The sequence below is a fragment of the Talpa occidentalis genome, unplaced genomic scaffold (assembly GCF_014898055.3).
Source record: "Talpa occidentalis isolate TD23 unplaced genomic scaffold, MPIMG_talOcc4v2.1 talOcc4.16, whole genome shotgun sequence".
Lineage (NCBI taxonomy): Eukaryota > Metazoa > Chordata > Mammalia > Eulipotyphla > Talpidae > Talpa > Talpa occidentalis.
In genome coordinates, this window is record NW_023601653.1 from 3,022,238 (window position 1) to 3,040,095 (window position 17,858).

General features: G+C 46.5%; 1 protein-coding gene across 10 annotated transcripts in view; it reads right to left on the reverse strand.

Moving 5' to 3' along the window:
* The window catches only part of WBP2NL (WBP2 N-terminal like), an 18,795-nt gene extending 3,146 nt beyond the window's left edge, over positions 1-15,649 (reverse strand). The window contains exons 1-9 of one of the 10 annotated variants that reach the window (XR_005125666.2): positions 15,545-15,649; positions 13,600-13,708; positions 12,148-12,289; positions 11,859-11,951; positions 9,106-9,189; positions 2,665-3,139; positions 1,412-1,663; positions 847-953; positions 602-663 (exon numbers count right to left, since the gene is read on the reverse strand). Coding sequence is in view for 1 of the 10 variants with exons in the window: in XM_037513441.2 (XP_037369338.1) it covers positions 2,825-3,139; positions 9,110-9,189; positions 11,859-11,951; positions 12,148-12,289; positions 13,600-13,708; positions 15,545-15,606 (801 nt within the window). In the remaining 9 variants the exon portion in view is untranslated. Of the gene's footprint in view, positions 1-601; positions 664-846; positions 1,664-2,664; positions 3,140-9,105; positions 9,190-11,858; positions 11,952-12,147; positions 12,290-13,599; positions 13,709-15,544 lie in introns of those variants that run through there. The other 9 variants (XR_005125660.2, XR_005125662.2, XR_005125661.2 and 6 more) reach the window with 9 other exon arrangements.
* Positions 15,650-17,858: the final 2,209 nt, after the last annotated feature.

Genomic DNA, 17,858 nt, shown 5'->3' on the forward strand with positions numbered 1-17,858 from the left:
TATGCACTGACTTTCTGACTGTGTCTGGTAAGTCATCTGAGAGAAGGAATTTTCATGTTTTGATCACTGGTCTACCAAATGCACAGGAGAGGCAGGCGAGACTCTCAACAAGAGTGTCAATGAGAGTGGAGACCCACGTTCTGAACCTCCCGCCACTCACTGGCCGGCTGAGTGCTTTAGCTGTTTGCTTCCCTCTCGTGACATGGGTCCAAGCACCCACATTGCCGGGCTCTGAAGGCACATGGGATGAGCATACAGCGAGCAGCTGGCCAGCCCCCGACAGTCACTGCCCCTCTCAAGTGCTTTGCCTCCCACGCTGTACGTGCCTGTATTCAGGCGGCATCGCTAAAGCAGCTAGTTGAGCAGAGCCTTCACGTCTATGCTGTGAGGAGGTCATGCTCAAAGAGCTCAGGCTTCTCCCTTTCCTGTGCCAGCAAACTTGAGGGCAGTGGGCCTCATACCCGTTACGTGACAGCAGAAGATCTGCTTTCAGTCTCTGGCCTCATGAGAAACCCTCCGTTGACTGCACTGACAGTCTAGTTTCCAAACACACTCACCACCAGAGGCAGGCACACTGCAGGGAAAGGGGCGCAGAACTCACCAGGATGTCAGATACGTGCAGAAGATCAGGCCACCACAGGCACAGCAAACTCCTGCGGGCACCTGTGGAATGACAGAGGTTGCCAGGAGCAGGGTCCCCATTCAGAGGTGAGAGCACCAGGCTCTAGAGTCAGCCTGAATCCATGTCCTGCCTCTACCACTCAACAGACCTGTATTCCTCCATTTCCTAAGGTCTCTAAACTCTGGTAGGCTTAGCAATAAAATGAAAATGTTAGCAGTGCCCACCTGACTGGATTGCTGTGAGGATGCAGTAAGGTCAGCTTATGAAGCCTTTGAGCACCCACGAAAGCGTGCGCATGACAGTACTTGATCACGGGTCCACTTTCAAAAGCCTGGAAACACCAGGTAAGTCCATGGGCGCATCTGCGGTCTGGCAGTAGAAACCACACAAACCAAGACTAGAGGTAGGAGACGTGAGACATCCATGCCTTCAAGACTGTTCAACTCCACCAGCCAGGAGGACGAGAGCTTTCTTTTAAATCTGAAATTTTAATTTCTAATCCTTCCTCACAGTCTACCAAACAAAGCTGACTCTGCAAATCACTCCCTTCAGCAGGTGGCCAGCACCCAGTGTGTGTATAAGCAGTCAAGGAACACACAGCAAATGTTTACAAGACACCCACTGTGTGCTGTGCGGACCACAGGACCCCTGCACTGGAATACATCCTCTGCTCTCAAGCGGCTCACAGGTGATGGGGTTGATGAGCATATGAGCCACCCCCAAAGGATTGACATCAACTCACCAGAAACATGCAGAGGGAATTTGTAAGTCCAGCAGAAGAGAAATTACCCCAATGGTGGAGTTCAGGAAGCTTCTCAGAAATATCTCCTGGCTGCCTTGAAAGATGAATGGAAGGCAGCGGGGAGGACACAGCCACAGACCACGTTCCATTCTGCGCGGCTAGATCGCATGGCTGGCGCGGTCACAGGTCGGGACTGATCGTACAGCACTGTGAATGCAGTCCTCACTTCGCATTGACAGGCTCTTGAAAACTGCTACTTTACGTGAAACAACTGATAACGAGACCAATTTTATCCTGGGCTAATTGACAGAAACAAAAGTTAAGGTCCTATGGCTTATTTCTGATCACAGAAACATCACCAAACTTCTAAATGAAGACCTAAAACACTTCTAATATTAAGCAGTCATTTGTATTCATTCAGTCATTTTTCCAGTCCACTCACTTCAGTTCAGGGATAAGGGAGGCCAGAGTCTGATCTGGGGCAGCTCAGGGCACAAGGTGGGATCCAGTCCCAGACAGGCCACCCTTCCATTGCAGGCATAGTCACTCTCTCTCACTCAGACCGGGACAACGCAGACATGCTAGTGAGCCTGACACGCACATCTGCGGACGGGGGAGGAAGCCCAGGCAGACACAGAGTGGCCCCGGTCAGGAACCAATTTTTTCCCTCAATGTTATAATGAAATGATGATGAAACCAGCTGTTACTGAAACAAGGACTTGCTGTACTGTTTACTATACATGTTGGAGATGACTTTCACCTACTCTATTGCCCATCTTTTAGCTTTTATCATTCAGAAGTTTAAAATTTTGATATAGTCAAATATATCACTGCTTTCCTTTCTTACTTCTTTTTGGTCTTCTTAAAGAAGGCCTTCCCTTCCTATAGACATCATTTTCAGTGGCTGCATAATATTCCACTGTATGGCTGTCCTATAATTTATAAATTTCTCTCTCCCTACTAGAAATTTAGACTGTTACATCCATATAAATAATGCTGCGAAAAACAACTGTTTAACTTAATATTTCTATAACACATATCTTACATCATGCCTAGAAAGCTGAGCATAATGAATGTTTCTTGAATGGGAGAAGGAAAGAGGCAGAAGTTCTTTCACACTCATATTCAAGGAATGTTGAAAAATACACCTAATGTCAACCAAATTACTGGGGAATTAGCCCTACAATTCCACTGCTCCTTTAGCCCATCTCATCAAGAATTGACTCTGCTTCCAAAATCTAAGCATGAAAGTAAGTTTCAACAGCCCCATAAGATTGTCCTGCAAAGGTGAGAGAGATACCTGGGATGGGTCTTTAATCATGTTCCTCAGTCCTCCTCCTGACTTCAATTTTAGGAAGCCACTTCTGCCTGGTGAGTCTTCCAGGTTCACTTCTTAGAAGGTGGAATATTGGCCTGAGAAGAGGTAGAGGGAAAAGAAGTCTCATCTTTAGCAGGATGGACTACAACTTTTTGACTCCTGGCTCTACTTTCAACAGGTAAAGGTTCATCTTCCAGAGGTGGGGCATCACTTCCAGCAGGCAGGGCTTCGTATACTGTAGGAGGGGCTTCACTTCCTTCAGGTGGGGGTCCATATTCTGGTGGTGGGGGCACAAATCCTGGTGGCGGGAATCCATATCCTGGTGGTGGGGGCACAAATCCTGGTGGTGAGGGCACAATTTCTGGTGGTGGGGGTCCATATCCTGGTGGTGGGGGTCCATATCCCGGATGTTGGGGTCCATATCCCGGTGGGGCACCATAGACAAAAACTGGGTACGCTGAGAACAAAAAAAAGTTCAGTTACTCATTTCTTAAAGTGATAACTGAGGACAAGGAATAAGTTCGGAGGAGGGAAATGAAAAAATAATGCTGAAGCTAACTGAGACACAAAGAGAGTTCAGACACATTGATGCTATGACTAAATTCTTCAGCCACCACCAATTGAAAACTATCATTTTCTATTGTAGAAGGACTTAAATTAACATGAAACAACCCCAAAGTTATATCTGTACATTTACAGTTGTGCATATATTTTACTTAATTAAGCACGTTTTGATTATGAAAAAACTAATATATGCTCTATGAGGAATATGTATTTGTAAAATAAAGACAAATTTTAGGAAGTCATTTATAATCCCATCATCAAAGACAAACATTATTTTGTTTTATTTCTTTGTAGGATATCTATTAATGTATTTTTTAAAGATTTATGTATGTATACAAGAGCTGGGGTACAGGCCAGAGTTATGAGGGGGGGTGTGAGAGGATTCACCAGAGACAGAGTGGGGAGCAGAACAGGCAGATCTACTAAAATACACTGCTGAGGGGAGCAGCGGGGAGATAGGAGAAGTCAGCGCCCTGGCCGGGGATCAAACTCATGTCACAGTGGCTGGTGATCGCTTGATAACATTGTGACTCACACCCTGCACCACTAGGGAGGCCCCTCTGTTAATATTTTTTACACAAGCATGATTATAGTAACTGTAAAATTTTATGACTTTCACATTATCAAAGTTTTCTTTATATTAACTTCATAAATCAAAAGCTAGATAATATTTTATCATATGGATAGGTGCTCCTTAATTCCTGTATTGTAATTTTCCAATTAATAAACACAGATTTTATTTATTTCCTTGGTTACATTTCCAAAGTGATTTAACTGGGTCAAAGTGAATGGATAACTGTCAAGTTATTTTGCTGTAATCCATATTTACATTTAAACTAACTAGAAAAAAATTTAAAAGATTTAAAAACTTTAAAGATGCTCCAAGAATGAAGGAAAATGTGGAGATGTCAAGGAAACAATGTATGATGAACAAAAGAGAACTATCCATAAAGATATGGAAAACCTAACCAAAAAAACAAAAGGAAATTGTGGAGTTGAAAAGTCCAACTGAAGGAGTGGGGGGCTAGTGGGCAAAGGCTGACAGCCATGAGGCTGGCAGGCAGGAGCTGGCAGCCACAGGAGAGGTATAGGGAAAGAACAGCACTTGTGGTCACTTCACACCTCTGGGGGTGATGAGGCAAGGGGGTGATGAGGCAAAGTAGGGCAGTGGAAAAGTACCACAAAGTAGAAAAAGGGCCCCGGGAGTTTTTGAGAGCAGTGGAGAGTCCCTGAAGCCCTTTAAAAAGGAAACAGCACCCTAGCAATGGGGGCTCCTCCCTTGGACCCCCTCCTGCTGTCAGGGGTCTTTCTTGCCATAAACCTGAGTTTGCGGGCCTCCCCGGTGGCGCAGTGGTTGAGCGCTGGGTTGCGAAGCTGCCGGCGACCTCTGAGGCGCCGGTTCGATCCCCGGCTGCTCCCCGGCCACCGGAGGAGGATCCCACATGGTGCGCAGACCTCTCCTGCCGCCCGCTGCTCCCCTCAGCAGTGTACTTCGGTCCTTCTGCCTGCTCTGCTCCCTGCTCTGGCTCTGGTGAATTCTCTCACCCTCCCGTGCTTCTGACTGTACCCAGTGCATGTATAAACAAAACAAACAAACAAACAAAATAAATAAAACATGCCTCTATAAAAAAAAAAAAAAAAAAAACCTGAGTTTGCTAATCTTCAGTCCGGTGTGTCGGTAATTATTCCTCAATTGTTGGAACACAAGAACCCACCCGATTGGCAACACAATAACTGAAATAAATTCACCAGGGGAATTCAAATTCAGATCTGAACAGGCCGATGATAGAATCAGTGAAACTGAAGATAGGACAAAGGAACTTGTCAAGTCTGAGGAACAGAGAGGAAAAAGATTGAAGAAAGGTGAGCAGATCTAAGGGACCAGAGGAAAACTATTAAGCACACCAATATACACACTGTGGAATCCCTAAAAAGAAAAGAAAGAGAAAGGGGCAGAGAGAATATTTGAAGAAATAATGCTGAAAACGTCCCATCTTCAATGAAAGACAGGATATAAATACCTGAAAACTTAATGAACTCCAAGTAAGATGAACCCAGAGATCCCTGCTAAGACGCATTACAATCAGACTTCCAAATGTCAAAGACAAAGGAAATTTTGAAAGCCACAAGCAGCAAATCATCACATACAAAGAAATCCCAATAATGTAATCAAAAGATTTCTTATCCAGAACTGTGGAGACCAGAAGGTAGTGGGCTGATACATATTCAAAGTGCTCAAAGGAAAAAAAAAAAAAAACTATCAAACAAAAAGTCCTACCCAGTCAAATTCCTTCAACAGTGAGGAAGGACTGAAGCCACCCCAGAGAGATGGCATCTTGGAGGTCAACTACCAGCATACCTAGCTGGCAGGGAATGCCTCAGGGAGCCCTGCAGGGTGATGTGCAAGAACACCACACAGCAACTCACAGCTGTGCAGAGAAATAAAGAGCTCAATGTAGGTAAATAGTTGGCAACCAGAAAAGTTAATATTGTAACAATGGTTTGTAATTGTATTTTAAAAATTTTCTACATAATTCAAAAGACTAATGTATAATTTTTAAATTGTTAGCTTGAAATTTAAAATAATTTTAACTTTGGCTTATAATTCCTGAAATATAGGTCTGGAATGTTATCTGGAAAATGTTATCTGGAAAAACTTCAATACCCTACACTCACAGTAATGTATAATAATAACAGAAAATAAGTAAACAGAGTACTTACAAAAAACACAATAAACAACGGGATCTAACAGACATCTAGGACACTCTACTCAACAACAGAATATGAATTCTTCTCAAGTGCACATGAGATGTATTCAGGATAGACCAATGTTAGGCCAAAAAGTAAGTCTTAATAGATTTCATATGATAAATAGGCAAAGTATCGTTTCTAGTCACAAAGGTTGAAGCTAAATAACAGAAGGGAAACTGGAAAATTCACAAATGTGGAAATTAAACAACACACTCCTAAACAATCAATGCACCCAGCAAGGCATCACAAGAGAAACTGGAAAGTACTGAGAGAGGAACTAAAACAAAGACATAACACACTAAGACTTACAGATGCAGCAAAAGCAGTACCAAGGGGGAAATCTACAGCTGTTAAGTGCTAAGATTTAAAAGCAAGTCTCAAATCAACAGCCTAACTTGACAAATCAAGGAACTAAAAAAAGAAGAAACTAGACCCAAGGGTAGCAGAGGGAAGGAAGTAATAGAGATTGAAGCATAAATAAATGAAATAAATAGAAAAATAGAAAAAATAAATGAAACCAAAAGGTGGTTCTTCAAAAAGATCAATAAATTGATGAAATTTTAGCTAATATTGATCAAGAAAAATAGAGAAAACTCAAATTATTCAAATTAGAAATGAAAATAGGGACATTTTACTACAATTTGACCAAAAGAAAACATATATTAGGGTCCGAGGAGCAACCAGATGCAGCCAGTTACTGGTACACGCAACAACCTGGCTGAATTTTCAGAGAATCAGGCTGAGTGTAAAAACCCCATCCCAAATGCCTACATCCTGCATGAGTCCTTTTATGTAACATTCTTGAAATGGTAAAATTATAGAAATGGAATAAGAAATGGAAAACTATTAATTGCCTCTGTCAAGGAGGAGAGAATGGGAGAGAAACAGGTGTAACTATAAGTCGTAACTGTAACAGAAGGGATTATACTTGTGGTGATGGAATGGTCTGCATTTCGATTGTAGCAAGCAGTTGTACTATTGTACTGCAGTTTTGAAAGATGTTACTTGGGAAAGAAACTGGATAAAAGATACAAGGAGGTTTCTGGTATTATTTCTTAAAACTGCATGTGAAGCTATATCTCAAAATGAAAAATTTAATTAAAAATAAAGTTCTAGGGCCTCCCCTGGTGGCGCAGCGGTTGAGCGCTGGGTTGCGAGGCTGCCCGCAGCCTCTGTAGTGCCAGTTCGATCCCTGGCCACCGGTGAGGGTCCCACAAAAAAAAAAAAAAAAAAGTTCTAACAATAATACAAAAGGAAAATAAGAAAACAATTCCATATTCAATAGCATCCAAAAAATAAAATACCTAGAAATAAGCATAATCAAGGAGACCAAAGACTTCTGCACTGGAAACTATAAAACACTGAAAGAAATTAAAAACCTAAATAAATGAAAACACTTCCCATGTTCATGGATTAGAAGACTTAATATTAAGGTATCAGTTCTTCCCAAAGTGAGTTACAGATTCAATACAATACCTATCAAAATCCCATGGCCTTTTTTGCAGAACAGGGAAAACTTTTTTTTAAATTTGTTTATTTATGCATATAAGAACTGGGGTACAGGCTGGAGGTTCGGGAAGGTGAGAGGATTCACCAGAGACAGAGTGGGGAGCAAAACAGGCAGATTGACTGAAAATCACTGCTGAGGGGAGCAGTGGGCGAGTCAGAAGAGTCTGCTGCGCCATGTGGGTAGCTCCCTGGCCGGCCGGGGATCGAACTTGTGCTGCAGAGGTTTCCAGATAACTTCATAGTGCTGTGCTTAATCCCTTGCACCACCAGGGAGGTCGAAAAGGGAAAACTTATTCACAAATTGATATGGAACTGCAAGGGACCATGGAGAGCCAAATCCATGTTGAAAAAGAAACAAACTAGAAGGATCACAATTCCTTATTTCAAAACATACACAAAGATACAGAGTTCAAAACAATGTAGCACTGGCATGAGGAAAGACTTCTATAGCAATGGAGTAGAACTGAGAATCCAGCTATAAACCTAAATAAACATCTATGACCAACTGATTTTCAGCAAGAATGTCAAGATACTCAGTGGAAAATGAACAGTTTCTTCAGCAAAGGATGTTAGGAAAACTGTATAATCACATGCAAAATTTAAGTTGGACCTTAACCTTATTCCCTATGCAAAATTAATTTCTAATGAATCAATGATGTAAATATAAGAACCACAATTACAAAACTTAGATAAAAACTTAAGGGTAGGGCCTCCCTGATGGCGCAGGCGATTGAGTACCGCACTATGAAGCTGTCCGCAGCCTCTGCAGTGCTGGTTCAATTCCTGCCGGCCTTGGAGCAACCCACATGGCAAGCAGACCTCTCCTGTCTCACCCACTGCTCCCCTCAGCAGTGTATTTCAGTCAGTCTGCCTGTTCTGCTCCCCACTCTGTCTCTGGTGGATCCTCTCACCCTCCTGCACATCTGGCCTGTGCCCCAGCTCGTGTATAAATTAAAAAAAAAAAAAAAAAAAAAACCTTAAGGGTAGAGCTTCATTACATTGTATTTGACAGTGTCAAAACCACGGAGACAAAGAGCAGGTTAGAGGATCCTAAGGGGCCTGGGGAGGGGACAATGAGAAGTGCTGGCTTGGTGGTTTGGGTGTTAGGCACTAGAGACAGCTGATGGCTGTAAATAATGCACATATATTAAATACCACTGAGCTGCATAGTTTTAAGTGATTATAATGTGAATTTCAACTCACTAAAATAATTTTTATAAAACCTTAACAATACTACTAGATTTTGAATGTTAGATTTTAAAAACTAGGGTAACTATTGAGGTCTGTCTGTACACAAAATTTAAAGCCCACAGACATGCACATCATGCAGCAAGGAGGCAGGAAATGGCTATTCCCACTAACTGGAGCTGCTCAGTTTCCCCACATGTTCATACATTATAGTTAAAAGCAAGCCTATGAACTGAGGTCCAGGGTTTTCATCTGGAAGTGAGGGCAAGGAATCAACCATTTCCAGCCCCAACCCTCCAAACCTCTGCTGCTTCTCCTGCGGCAGCACTGGAGCAAGCTAGCAGTTGAAGCGATCTTTAAGTGCCTGGTATATTTTCTACCTCCGAAGAAAAGCTGCCTGGCATGTATTACCTACACAAGGCGCCTGCGAAGTGCACATCATGCTCCCCGGTGCGACCAGCACAGTCAGGCTTCTAAGTGGGACTCCTCTGGAGGCTGAGAAGAAAAGGCAGTTGTCAACCAAATAACCAAGTGAATTACATCCCATGACATGCGTGTCCAACAATACCCCAGGACCTCTCCTGCCTCACCCGCTGCTCCCCTCAGCAGTGTATTTCGGTGGAGCTGCCTGTTCTGCTCCCCACTCTGTCTCTGGTGAATCCTCTCACCCCCCTGCACCTCTGGCTTATACCCCAGTTCTTGTATGAATAAATAAATGAATAAATCTTAAAAAAAAAAAAGATGTACAACCTGAACATATGCAAGAGGAAACAGACTAACCCAAATGAAGGAACGTGCTACAAAATAAGCCTGTATTCTTTTTTTTTAAAGATTGATTGATTGATTGATTGATTGATTCATACAAGCACTGGGTACAGTCACAAGTGCAGGAGGGTGAGAGAATTCACCAGAGCCAGAGCAGGAAGCAGAGCAGGCAGAAGGACCGAAGTACACTGCTAAGGGGAGCAGCGGGCAGCAGGAGAGGTCTGCGCGCCATGTGGGACCCTCACCCGGCGGCCAGGGATCGAACCGGCGCTGCAGAGGCTGTGGGCAGCCTCGCAGCCCAGCACTCAACCGCTGCGCCACCAGGGAGGCCCAAGCCTGTATTCTTTTTAAAATGTAAATGTCACGAAAAACAAAAAAAGGTTGAGTCCAGATTAAAGGAGACCAAAGAAACAGAGTAACTAAATTCAATGTAATACCAGACTAGGGCCTCCCCGGTGGTGCAGCGCATTGAGGGCCGCGCTATGAAGCTGTCTGCAGCCTCTGCAGCGCCGGTTCGATTCCCAGCCGGCCAGAGAGATTTCTACATGGCACGGCAGACTTCTCCTGTCTCACCTGCTGCTCCCCTCAGCAGTGTCTTCGGTCCATCTGCCTGCTCTGCTCCCCACTCTGTCTCTGGTGAATCCTCTCACCCTCCTGCACCCCTGGCCCGTACCCCAGCTATTGCATAAATTAAAAATAAATAAATAAATAATGCAATGTGAGACTAGATCCTGGATTACAAAAAAAAAAAGCTAGAATTTGGAAACAATTTGAATTTGAATATAAACAACATATGAAATAATAGTATTGTTTCAAAATTAAATTTTCCTGAATTTGGTAAGTATACTGAGGTTAGATAAGAAGGCTCCTACGAATTACACACTCAAATATTTAGGAATAAAGGAAATGACCTTTGTGACTTACTCCCAAACAGTTCAGTAACAACAAAAGCAAAAGAAGAATAAGGTAAACAATTGTGGGAAATGTTGACAATGGGTGACTGGAGATGAGGGGTCCATGGGAGTTCACTGCAATATTCTTGAAACTTTTTTTTTAAAGATTTATTTATCTATACAAGAACTGGGGTACAAGCCAGAGGTGTGGGAGGGTGAGAGAATTCACCAGAGACAGAGCGGGGAGCAGAACAGGCAGACAAACCGAAGACACTGCTGAGGGGAGCAGCGGGCGAGACAGGAGATGTCTGCTGTGCCATGTGGGTATCTCCCTGGCTGGCCGGGAATCGAACCTGCGCTGCAGAGGCTGTGGACAGCTTCACAGCGCAGCACTCAACCGGCGGTACCACTGGGGAGGCCCTTGCAGTTTTTTATATTTTTTTTCAAAAAAAAATTAGAGAGAAAGTAGGTTTAGGATTCAAATACCAGCTCCATTGCACTTGCTAACTGTGTAGCTTTGGGAAATTATATATCCATCTCTGCCTTAAGTTTCCCCAGTTATAAAATGAAGAAAATGATAATACCTACATCATAATGTTTTAGTGAGGATAAAATAACCCACACATGTAAACGCATTGGACACCCCCCAGTGTGTGGTGAGCACTCAGTGTTACCAGTACTGATATGTCTAAAACTGAATTTATTTCCTCTCCAACTTAGATTGTCTCATACCATTGACCATGGTTTATAGCACCACAATCCAGCCAGTTTTCTAGGCTAGAAACTACATAGCTCTGTGTGTCCCAGAAATCTGTCCATTCCCCTACCACAGCCCGTGTCTTAGAGCCAATAATGTACTTGCATATGCCTGTCTCCACTAGACCGTGTATGTCTCTACTAGTCTGGAGTTAAGGGTGGAAGGCAAGGGAGCATTCCAGACAGAGCAGATAGCACGAAGTCTCTGAGATAAGAGAACAAGGCACAAAACAATCTGGTTGACTTGGAATACAAAAGGCGAAGAGAAAGCGGGGCATGAAGGGAGGCTAGAATGAACAAAAAGATCATAAAAAAGAGTGCTTGGCTTCAAAATACTTCCATGACATGGCTGCTACAGGGCATGGCAGAACCTCTTCTCTCCTCATGAAAGGTAGCAACTAAGTCTCAAAGACTCGAAGGCAAAGCACAGAGAAGACAGAGCTCATGCCAGAGCAAGAAGAATTAAGGCAGCTGGGACTTTCTGCCCTGAAGTCAATAATATCTGAGGCCATATTTAACTGGACAGAAAACTATCGGGTACTACAGGGAGGCGCTGCATCATCTTTGCGCTACCGTCACCCAGTGTGATACCTGATACATAGTAGGCGGCTCAGGAAATACCTGCTGAATAAATGTGCCACTGCCACTGCCTGACCAGAATTGAGGAAATCTCCACTAGATAACAGTCCTACTTCAATTCCACACGCCTCAAACCCCCAAAGTGCCTACCAGATCATTAGCATTGCTCACCAGCAGAGGCCGCTTTCATCAGCAACTGGCCAAATTCGATGGCACCTCCTTTTCTGAAGGATAGTTTAAAAGTAGCCTGTCCTTCCCAGCCACCTGGGGGTAGAAATGGCACACACTCACTAAAAGGCTGGCAGAGCTGGCAACAGATGGACACCACAGACACTGAGAAAAGTGCTGCCCAAAGAGACAGGGCAGTTTTCATTTAAATGCCAATGTGAACCAAGTCTGAATCTTAAACCTTCTAGAAGCTTTTGAGATGAGCAAAACACTTCTGAGGGAGAATACTTACCATCCGGAGCTGCATGAATGGTTCCTTGAATGTAGTTGGGAGAAAAGACTGGTTGTTCAATGGAGCAATTACTCAACAGATCAAACGGCATCATGAACGAAAGCATGGGGTCACTGGCTGCGTGTGAGGTTATGAAGATCACCTGAGGGAGGAAAGAAACTTTGGGAAAGGGATGCAACTTGTCCATGGATAGAGATTTTCTATTTTTTTTTAAATTTTATTTATTTATTTATACAAGCACTGGGTACAGTCAGAAGCACGGGAGGGTGAGAGACTTCACCAGAGCCAGAGCAGGGAACAGAACAGGCAGACTGATGAAGTACACTGCTGAGGGGAGCAGCGGGAGGCAGGAGAGGTCTGCATGCCATGTGGGACTCTCACCCGGCAGCCAGGAATCGAACCAGAGCTGCAGAGGCCGCGGGCAGCTTCACAACCCAGCGCTCAACTGCTGCGCCACCAGGGAGGCCCCATGGATCGAGTTTTGTTAAGAGCAACCCTAAGGGCAAGACTGCTTTGAGGGCCTCCCTGGTGGTGCAAAGGGTTAAGCACCATACTATGAGGCAATCCACAGCCTCTGCAGCACAAGTGCGATCCCCGGCCTGCCAGGGAGCAACCCACATGGCACAGCAGACCTCATTTGACTTGCCCACTGCTCTCCTCAGCACTGTATTTCAGTCAATCTGCCTGTTCCGTTCCCCACTGTGTCTGGTGAATCCTCTCACCCCCCACACCTCTGGCCTGTACTCCGGTTCTTATATAAATACATAAATCTTTAAAAAAAAAAAAAAACACTTTGGGGCCTCCCCTGGTGACACAGCAGTTGAGCTCTGGGCTGCGAAGCTGCCTGCAGCCTCTGCATCGCTGGTTCGATCCCCAGCCACCGGCAAGGGTCCCACATGGCGCACAGACCTCTCCTGCCGCCTGCTGCTCCCCTCAGCAGTGTACTTCGTCAGTCTGCCTGTTCTGCTCCCTGCTCTGGCTCTGGCGAATCCTCTCACCCTCCCACACTTCTGACTGTACCCAGTGCTTGTAATAAATACATAAATTAAAAAAAAAAACACTTTGGGGCCTCCCCGGTGGCGCAGTGGTTGAACGCTGGGTTGCGAGGCTGCCCGCGGCCTCTGCAGCGCCAGTTCAATCCCCGGCTGCTCCCCGGCCACCGGGCAAGGGTCCCATATGGCGCGCAGACCTCTCCTGCTGCCCGCTGCTCCCCTCAGCAGTGTACTTCGGTCCTTCTGCCTGTTCTGCTCCCCACTCTGGCTCTGGTGAATTCTCTCACCCTCCCGCGCTTCTGACTGTGCCCAGTGCTTGTATGAATAAATAAAAAAAATAAATCTTAAAAAAAATTTTAAAAATTAAAAAAAACACTTTGAAAGTCTATCTAATTTCTCTCTCCATTTTTAAGGAACACAAATGCAGAATTAATCAGATGAAAGTAGAAGTAGAAGTTACCCGGTAGGAAGTGAGAAACAACATCCCCCTCTTTGTACCCTTAAAGAGATGGGATTCCTCTGGCCACTGCAGGAAGGAGAGGTCCACATCCTCACAATGCTTCAAGACACTGTGGGGAAGAAAGGGCAGACAGCAGACATTTAGAAGTTATGTAAATTGACACACATGAAGATCTCAGCATAGATATCCAAGAAGAAGATCTCAGTAATGTTAGCTGCACTCCAAGGCCACTACCACTTAACTGGAAGCACAGGTGTACAATTTAACGACTTTGTACTAAGCAACTGTTTCTTAAATAAAACACCAAAAACATAAGTAACAAAAGAAAAGCAGATAAATTGTAACCTTCTCCCCAACAGAGTATGCTAAAGAAAGGACAATTAAGACTGGAAACAATATTTGAAAATCCTATATCTGCTAAAGGTTTAATATCTAGAATATATAACTCAAATATCTAGAATGACAACTCAAATGGTTGTCAACAAAAAGGCAATCCATTTAAAAACAAGGGGGGAGCCTCCCTGGTGGCACAGGCGAATGAGCGCAGTGCTGTGAAGCTGTCAGCAGTCTTTGCAGTGTCGGTTCCATCCCCACTGGCCGCGGAGCAACCCACATGGCGCAGCAGACCTCTCCTGTCTCACCTGCTGCTCCCCTCAGCAGTGTATTTCACTCAGTCTGCCTGTTCTGTTCCCCACTCTGTCTCTGGTGAATCCTCTCACCCCCCACATCTCTGGCCTGTACCCCAGTGCTTTATGCATAAATAAATCTTTAAAAAAAATAAAAACAAAGGGAGCCTCCCTGGTGGCAGAGGGGTTAAAGTCTCAGCACGATCAAGCTATCACCAGCCACTGTGGCATGAGTTTGATGCCCGGCCAGGGAGCTACCCACATGGCACAGCAGACCTCTCCTGTCTCACCCGCTGTTTCCCTCAGCAGTGTATTTCAGTAGATCCACCTACTCTGCTCCCCACTCTCTCTGGTGAATCCTCTCACCTACCCACCTTCCCCCACCTCTGGCCTATACCCCAGCTCTTGTATGCATAAATAAAATCTTTTTTTTTTAAAAATCAGGAAAACGGCAAGGATGCCCACGGTCTTCACTGTCCAGTATTAGAGGTTTGGCCAGAGCCACCAGACATCAGATAGGGGAAAGAGGCGAATCCAAGTCAGAAAAGGAAAACCTGAGAAGTCACCCAGCCACCTGGCACCAGCGGGGGACGGGCAGCGCCCTAGCCCAGGTCAGGGTCACCGAGCTATCAGCGGCCCGCTGGGGTCCCAGAATTGAACCGGGTCCTTGGGGACCAGGGAGGACTGTAGTCTAGGCCACCCCATAAATCTGCCCAGAAAATGCCCTAGGGGAGAAGGAAAGGATGCGGACTTGAGCCCTGGGGCCTGCCCAACGGAGCTTCCGACAGACGCACCCCGTGGCCCGGCCGTGCCCGGGAGCCCCCAGCTCAGCCCCGGCAGCTCTTCCTTTGGCCCGGGTGTTTCCCCTTGAGGAAAACCAGGCATTTTTCTTGGTCGAGGGATAAAAAGGGGCCTTCAGGGGCCCCCAAGAGTGGAGCGGCCTCCCAACATTTGGGGGTCTTTCCAGAATGCTCCACACACAGCTCCTCCGCCGCCCCAGAGCCCAGGGCCTCACCCCGGGTGACGGCCTCCGCCCCAACAGAGGTCACAGGCTCCCAGGGGTCCGCCGCCTGCCAGTCCGCGGTCAGCACCCCACGCGCAGGGGCGCGCTCCCCCGCCCCCCAACCCACCCGACCCCTCACCGGGTGCAGACGCTCCAGACGCGACGCCGCACCAGAGCCGTCGCGCATGCGCCCCTGGCGGGGGGTGGAGCCGCGCAGGCGCAGGAAAAAGGCGGGAAGGATCCTGATTTGCTAAGCGCTGGCGAGCCGCCCCCGCCCCCACCCCGCCCCCGGCGACACCCCGCGCCCCTCAGTCACCTCTCGCCGTAAGGGATGATGACCCCGCGGCGGTTCCCCGTGTGGTTCTGATTTACCGCCATCGGCCCGGCCCTCCTGCCGCCCCGCGGTTGGGAAGGGGCGGGGCCTGCGCCGGCCGGGGGCGGGGCTCGGAGCGGGCGGGGAGGGGGGGAGGGGACATTGTGGCGCAGGCCGGGGCGGCGGGGGGCGCTCGTGAGCCCCGCGCGGGGTGCAGACCCACCCGCGAGGGCGGAGGAGGGGCCGGGCCCCCGGCCTGCTCTGGGCTGTGCGTGGTCGCCCCGCGGGGCTGCCCCTCTGCTCGCGGGCTGGACCCGAACCCCGGCCCTGTCCGCGAGCAGGTGGAAAGCGGGGAGCCCCTGGCCCTCCAGGCCGCGCCGGGAGGCTGCCGCCCTGGAGACCGGTCCAGAGTCCTCCCCTCTCCTAAGGGGGCAGAACTTGCTTCCATCCGAGAAATCCTGGAATGAGCCGGTTTCTGGTGAGGCCGCATCCGGAAAGGGGGTGAGGGGGGCAGGCCGTGAGGGGGGCCTCCCAACCCCGCGCGTGTCGTCCGTGCCAGCTCGAAGGTCGAGGGTCTGTGTCCACCGTTATACCTGCCCGGCCGCCGCCAAAGGTGGGTCGGGTGTTGGGGATACTTTCTCCTGGAAGTGCCTCGAAGGCTGCAGTGCTGTACACGTGCTTATTTTCTTTAAACTTCACAAATAGCCCCGGGAGCCTTCGGGCCGAAGGGGGCAAGGCCTCCTGCCTGCTCTATCCCATCAAACGGAAGGTGCTGTCGGTTACGAGATGCAGCCTTTCAAAATAGACCACTAAGAAAAAACAGTTGTCAAATACTGACATGTGATCAGTTGTAAGGTGTGTCCTGATTTGAGAGCTATTTTGAAGTACAATTAAAAGCATTTAAATAGTACCTTAAGATGTGTGGAGATTCCTCAACCTACTAAAGATAGAGCTTCCATAGGACCCAGCAATTCCACTCCTAGGTTTTTACCCAAAGGACACAGAAACATCCATTCCAAAGAGCACCTGCACCCCTATGTTTATAGCAGCACTGTTGACAATAGCTAAGCTTTGGAAACAACCCAAATGCCCAAAAATAGATGACTGGATCAAGAAGATGTGGTTCACACACACCATGGAATATTACTCAGCATTCAAAAAAGATAAACACATGCAGTTTTATGGATGGCGCTGGAAGGGATCATGTTCAGCGAAATAAGCCAGAAAGAAATAGAACAATACCGGATGGTCTCACTCATAGCAGGAATCTAGAAAACTTAAATAAGGGACCAGGAAAAAGAATAACTATAAGAAAGAAAAAAATCAAAATCAACAACTATGAACCAGAGACACACTATGGGGGGGCGGGCAGGGAAAGGAGGGATTGGGGTCAAAATCAGGGGGTTGCAATTGTATGGGGAATATAAAAAGAAAAAAAAAGAATATTTTACAGAACCTTATATATTACCACATTGCCACATAATTAAAGGCTAAAATTGGAATGGGAAAAAAAATAGTACCTTAAGAATATTTAATGGTACTTATTGAAGTACTGTTAGGACAAGTGAAGTTTATTGTAGAAACTGCATGAAGGAAGCAGTGAGGCAGGCGTGGCAATCCAGCCCCTTCCTGCCTTGGTGACTAAGTGCACAGCCTTGGGCGAGGTCATTATGCCGTCTGGACCTCAGTTTCCATGTCTGCCTGAAGGCACTGGACCAGAGGACTATTAGGTTCTTCTAGTACATCTTATGTTCACCAGACTGCCTGGTCCTCAATTTTTTTCACCTCTCTCTACCTCAGTGTGGTGTTGCCACTGTAGTCCTCGCCCTCATCACTTTACTTGAGTGACTCCAAGAGCCTTTGAGCCCAGTGTTCATCTCTACCTTACAGAACACTGAGGCCCCAAACGTGGTTACATGTGGTCGTCACACTCAAGTTCAGAGACGTATACAGGTGAGAGGTGGTTTTCTGGCTACAGAGGACAGTGTCAGACTCAAAGGGAAGAAAGGTTGGTTTAAGTTCAAGAGAGGCGAGAGACAGGCTGGTGCTTCAGGTTGAAATTCTTAACTATTCTTAGTGTTCACTGTAAAATAGGCAGATCTCTAGACAAGATGCGCTCGTAGGCTTAGTTTTTCTGCCTTCTAGGAAAAGAGGGGGGAAAACCTGAAATTGGATGAAAAGAAATGTTTTCAACAAGAGAGACTGCAGCAAAGCCAACACCCCTCAACACAGGTGAGAGACCCCACCACTTGTGGGTTTAAAACCCCTGGAATAAGGGCTGGTGTCCAGCCTCACGCCAACTGAAGATGAGCTGACC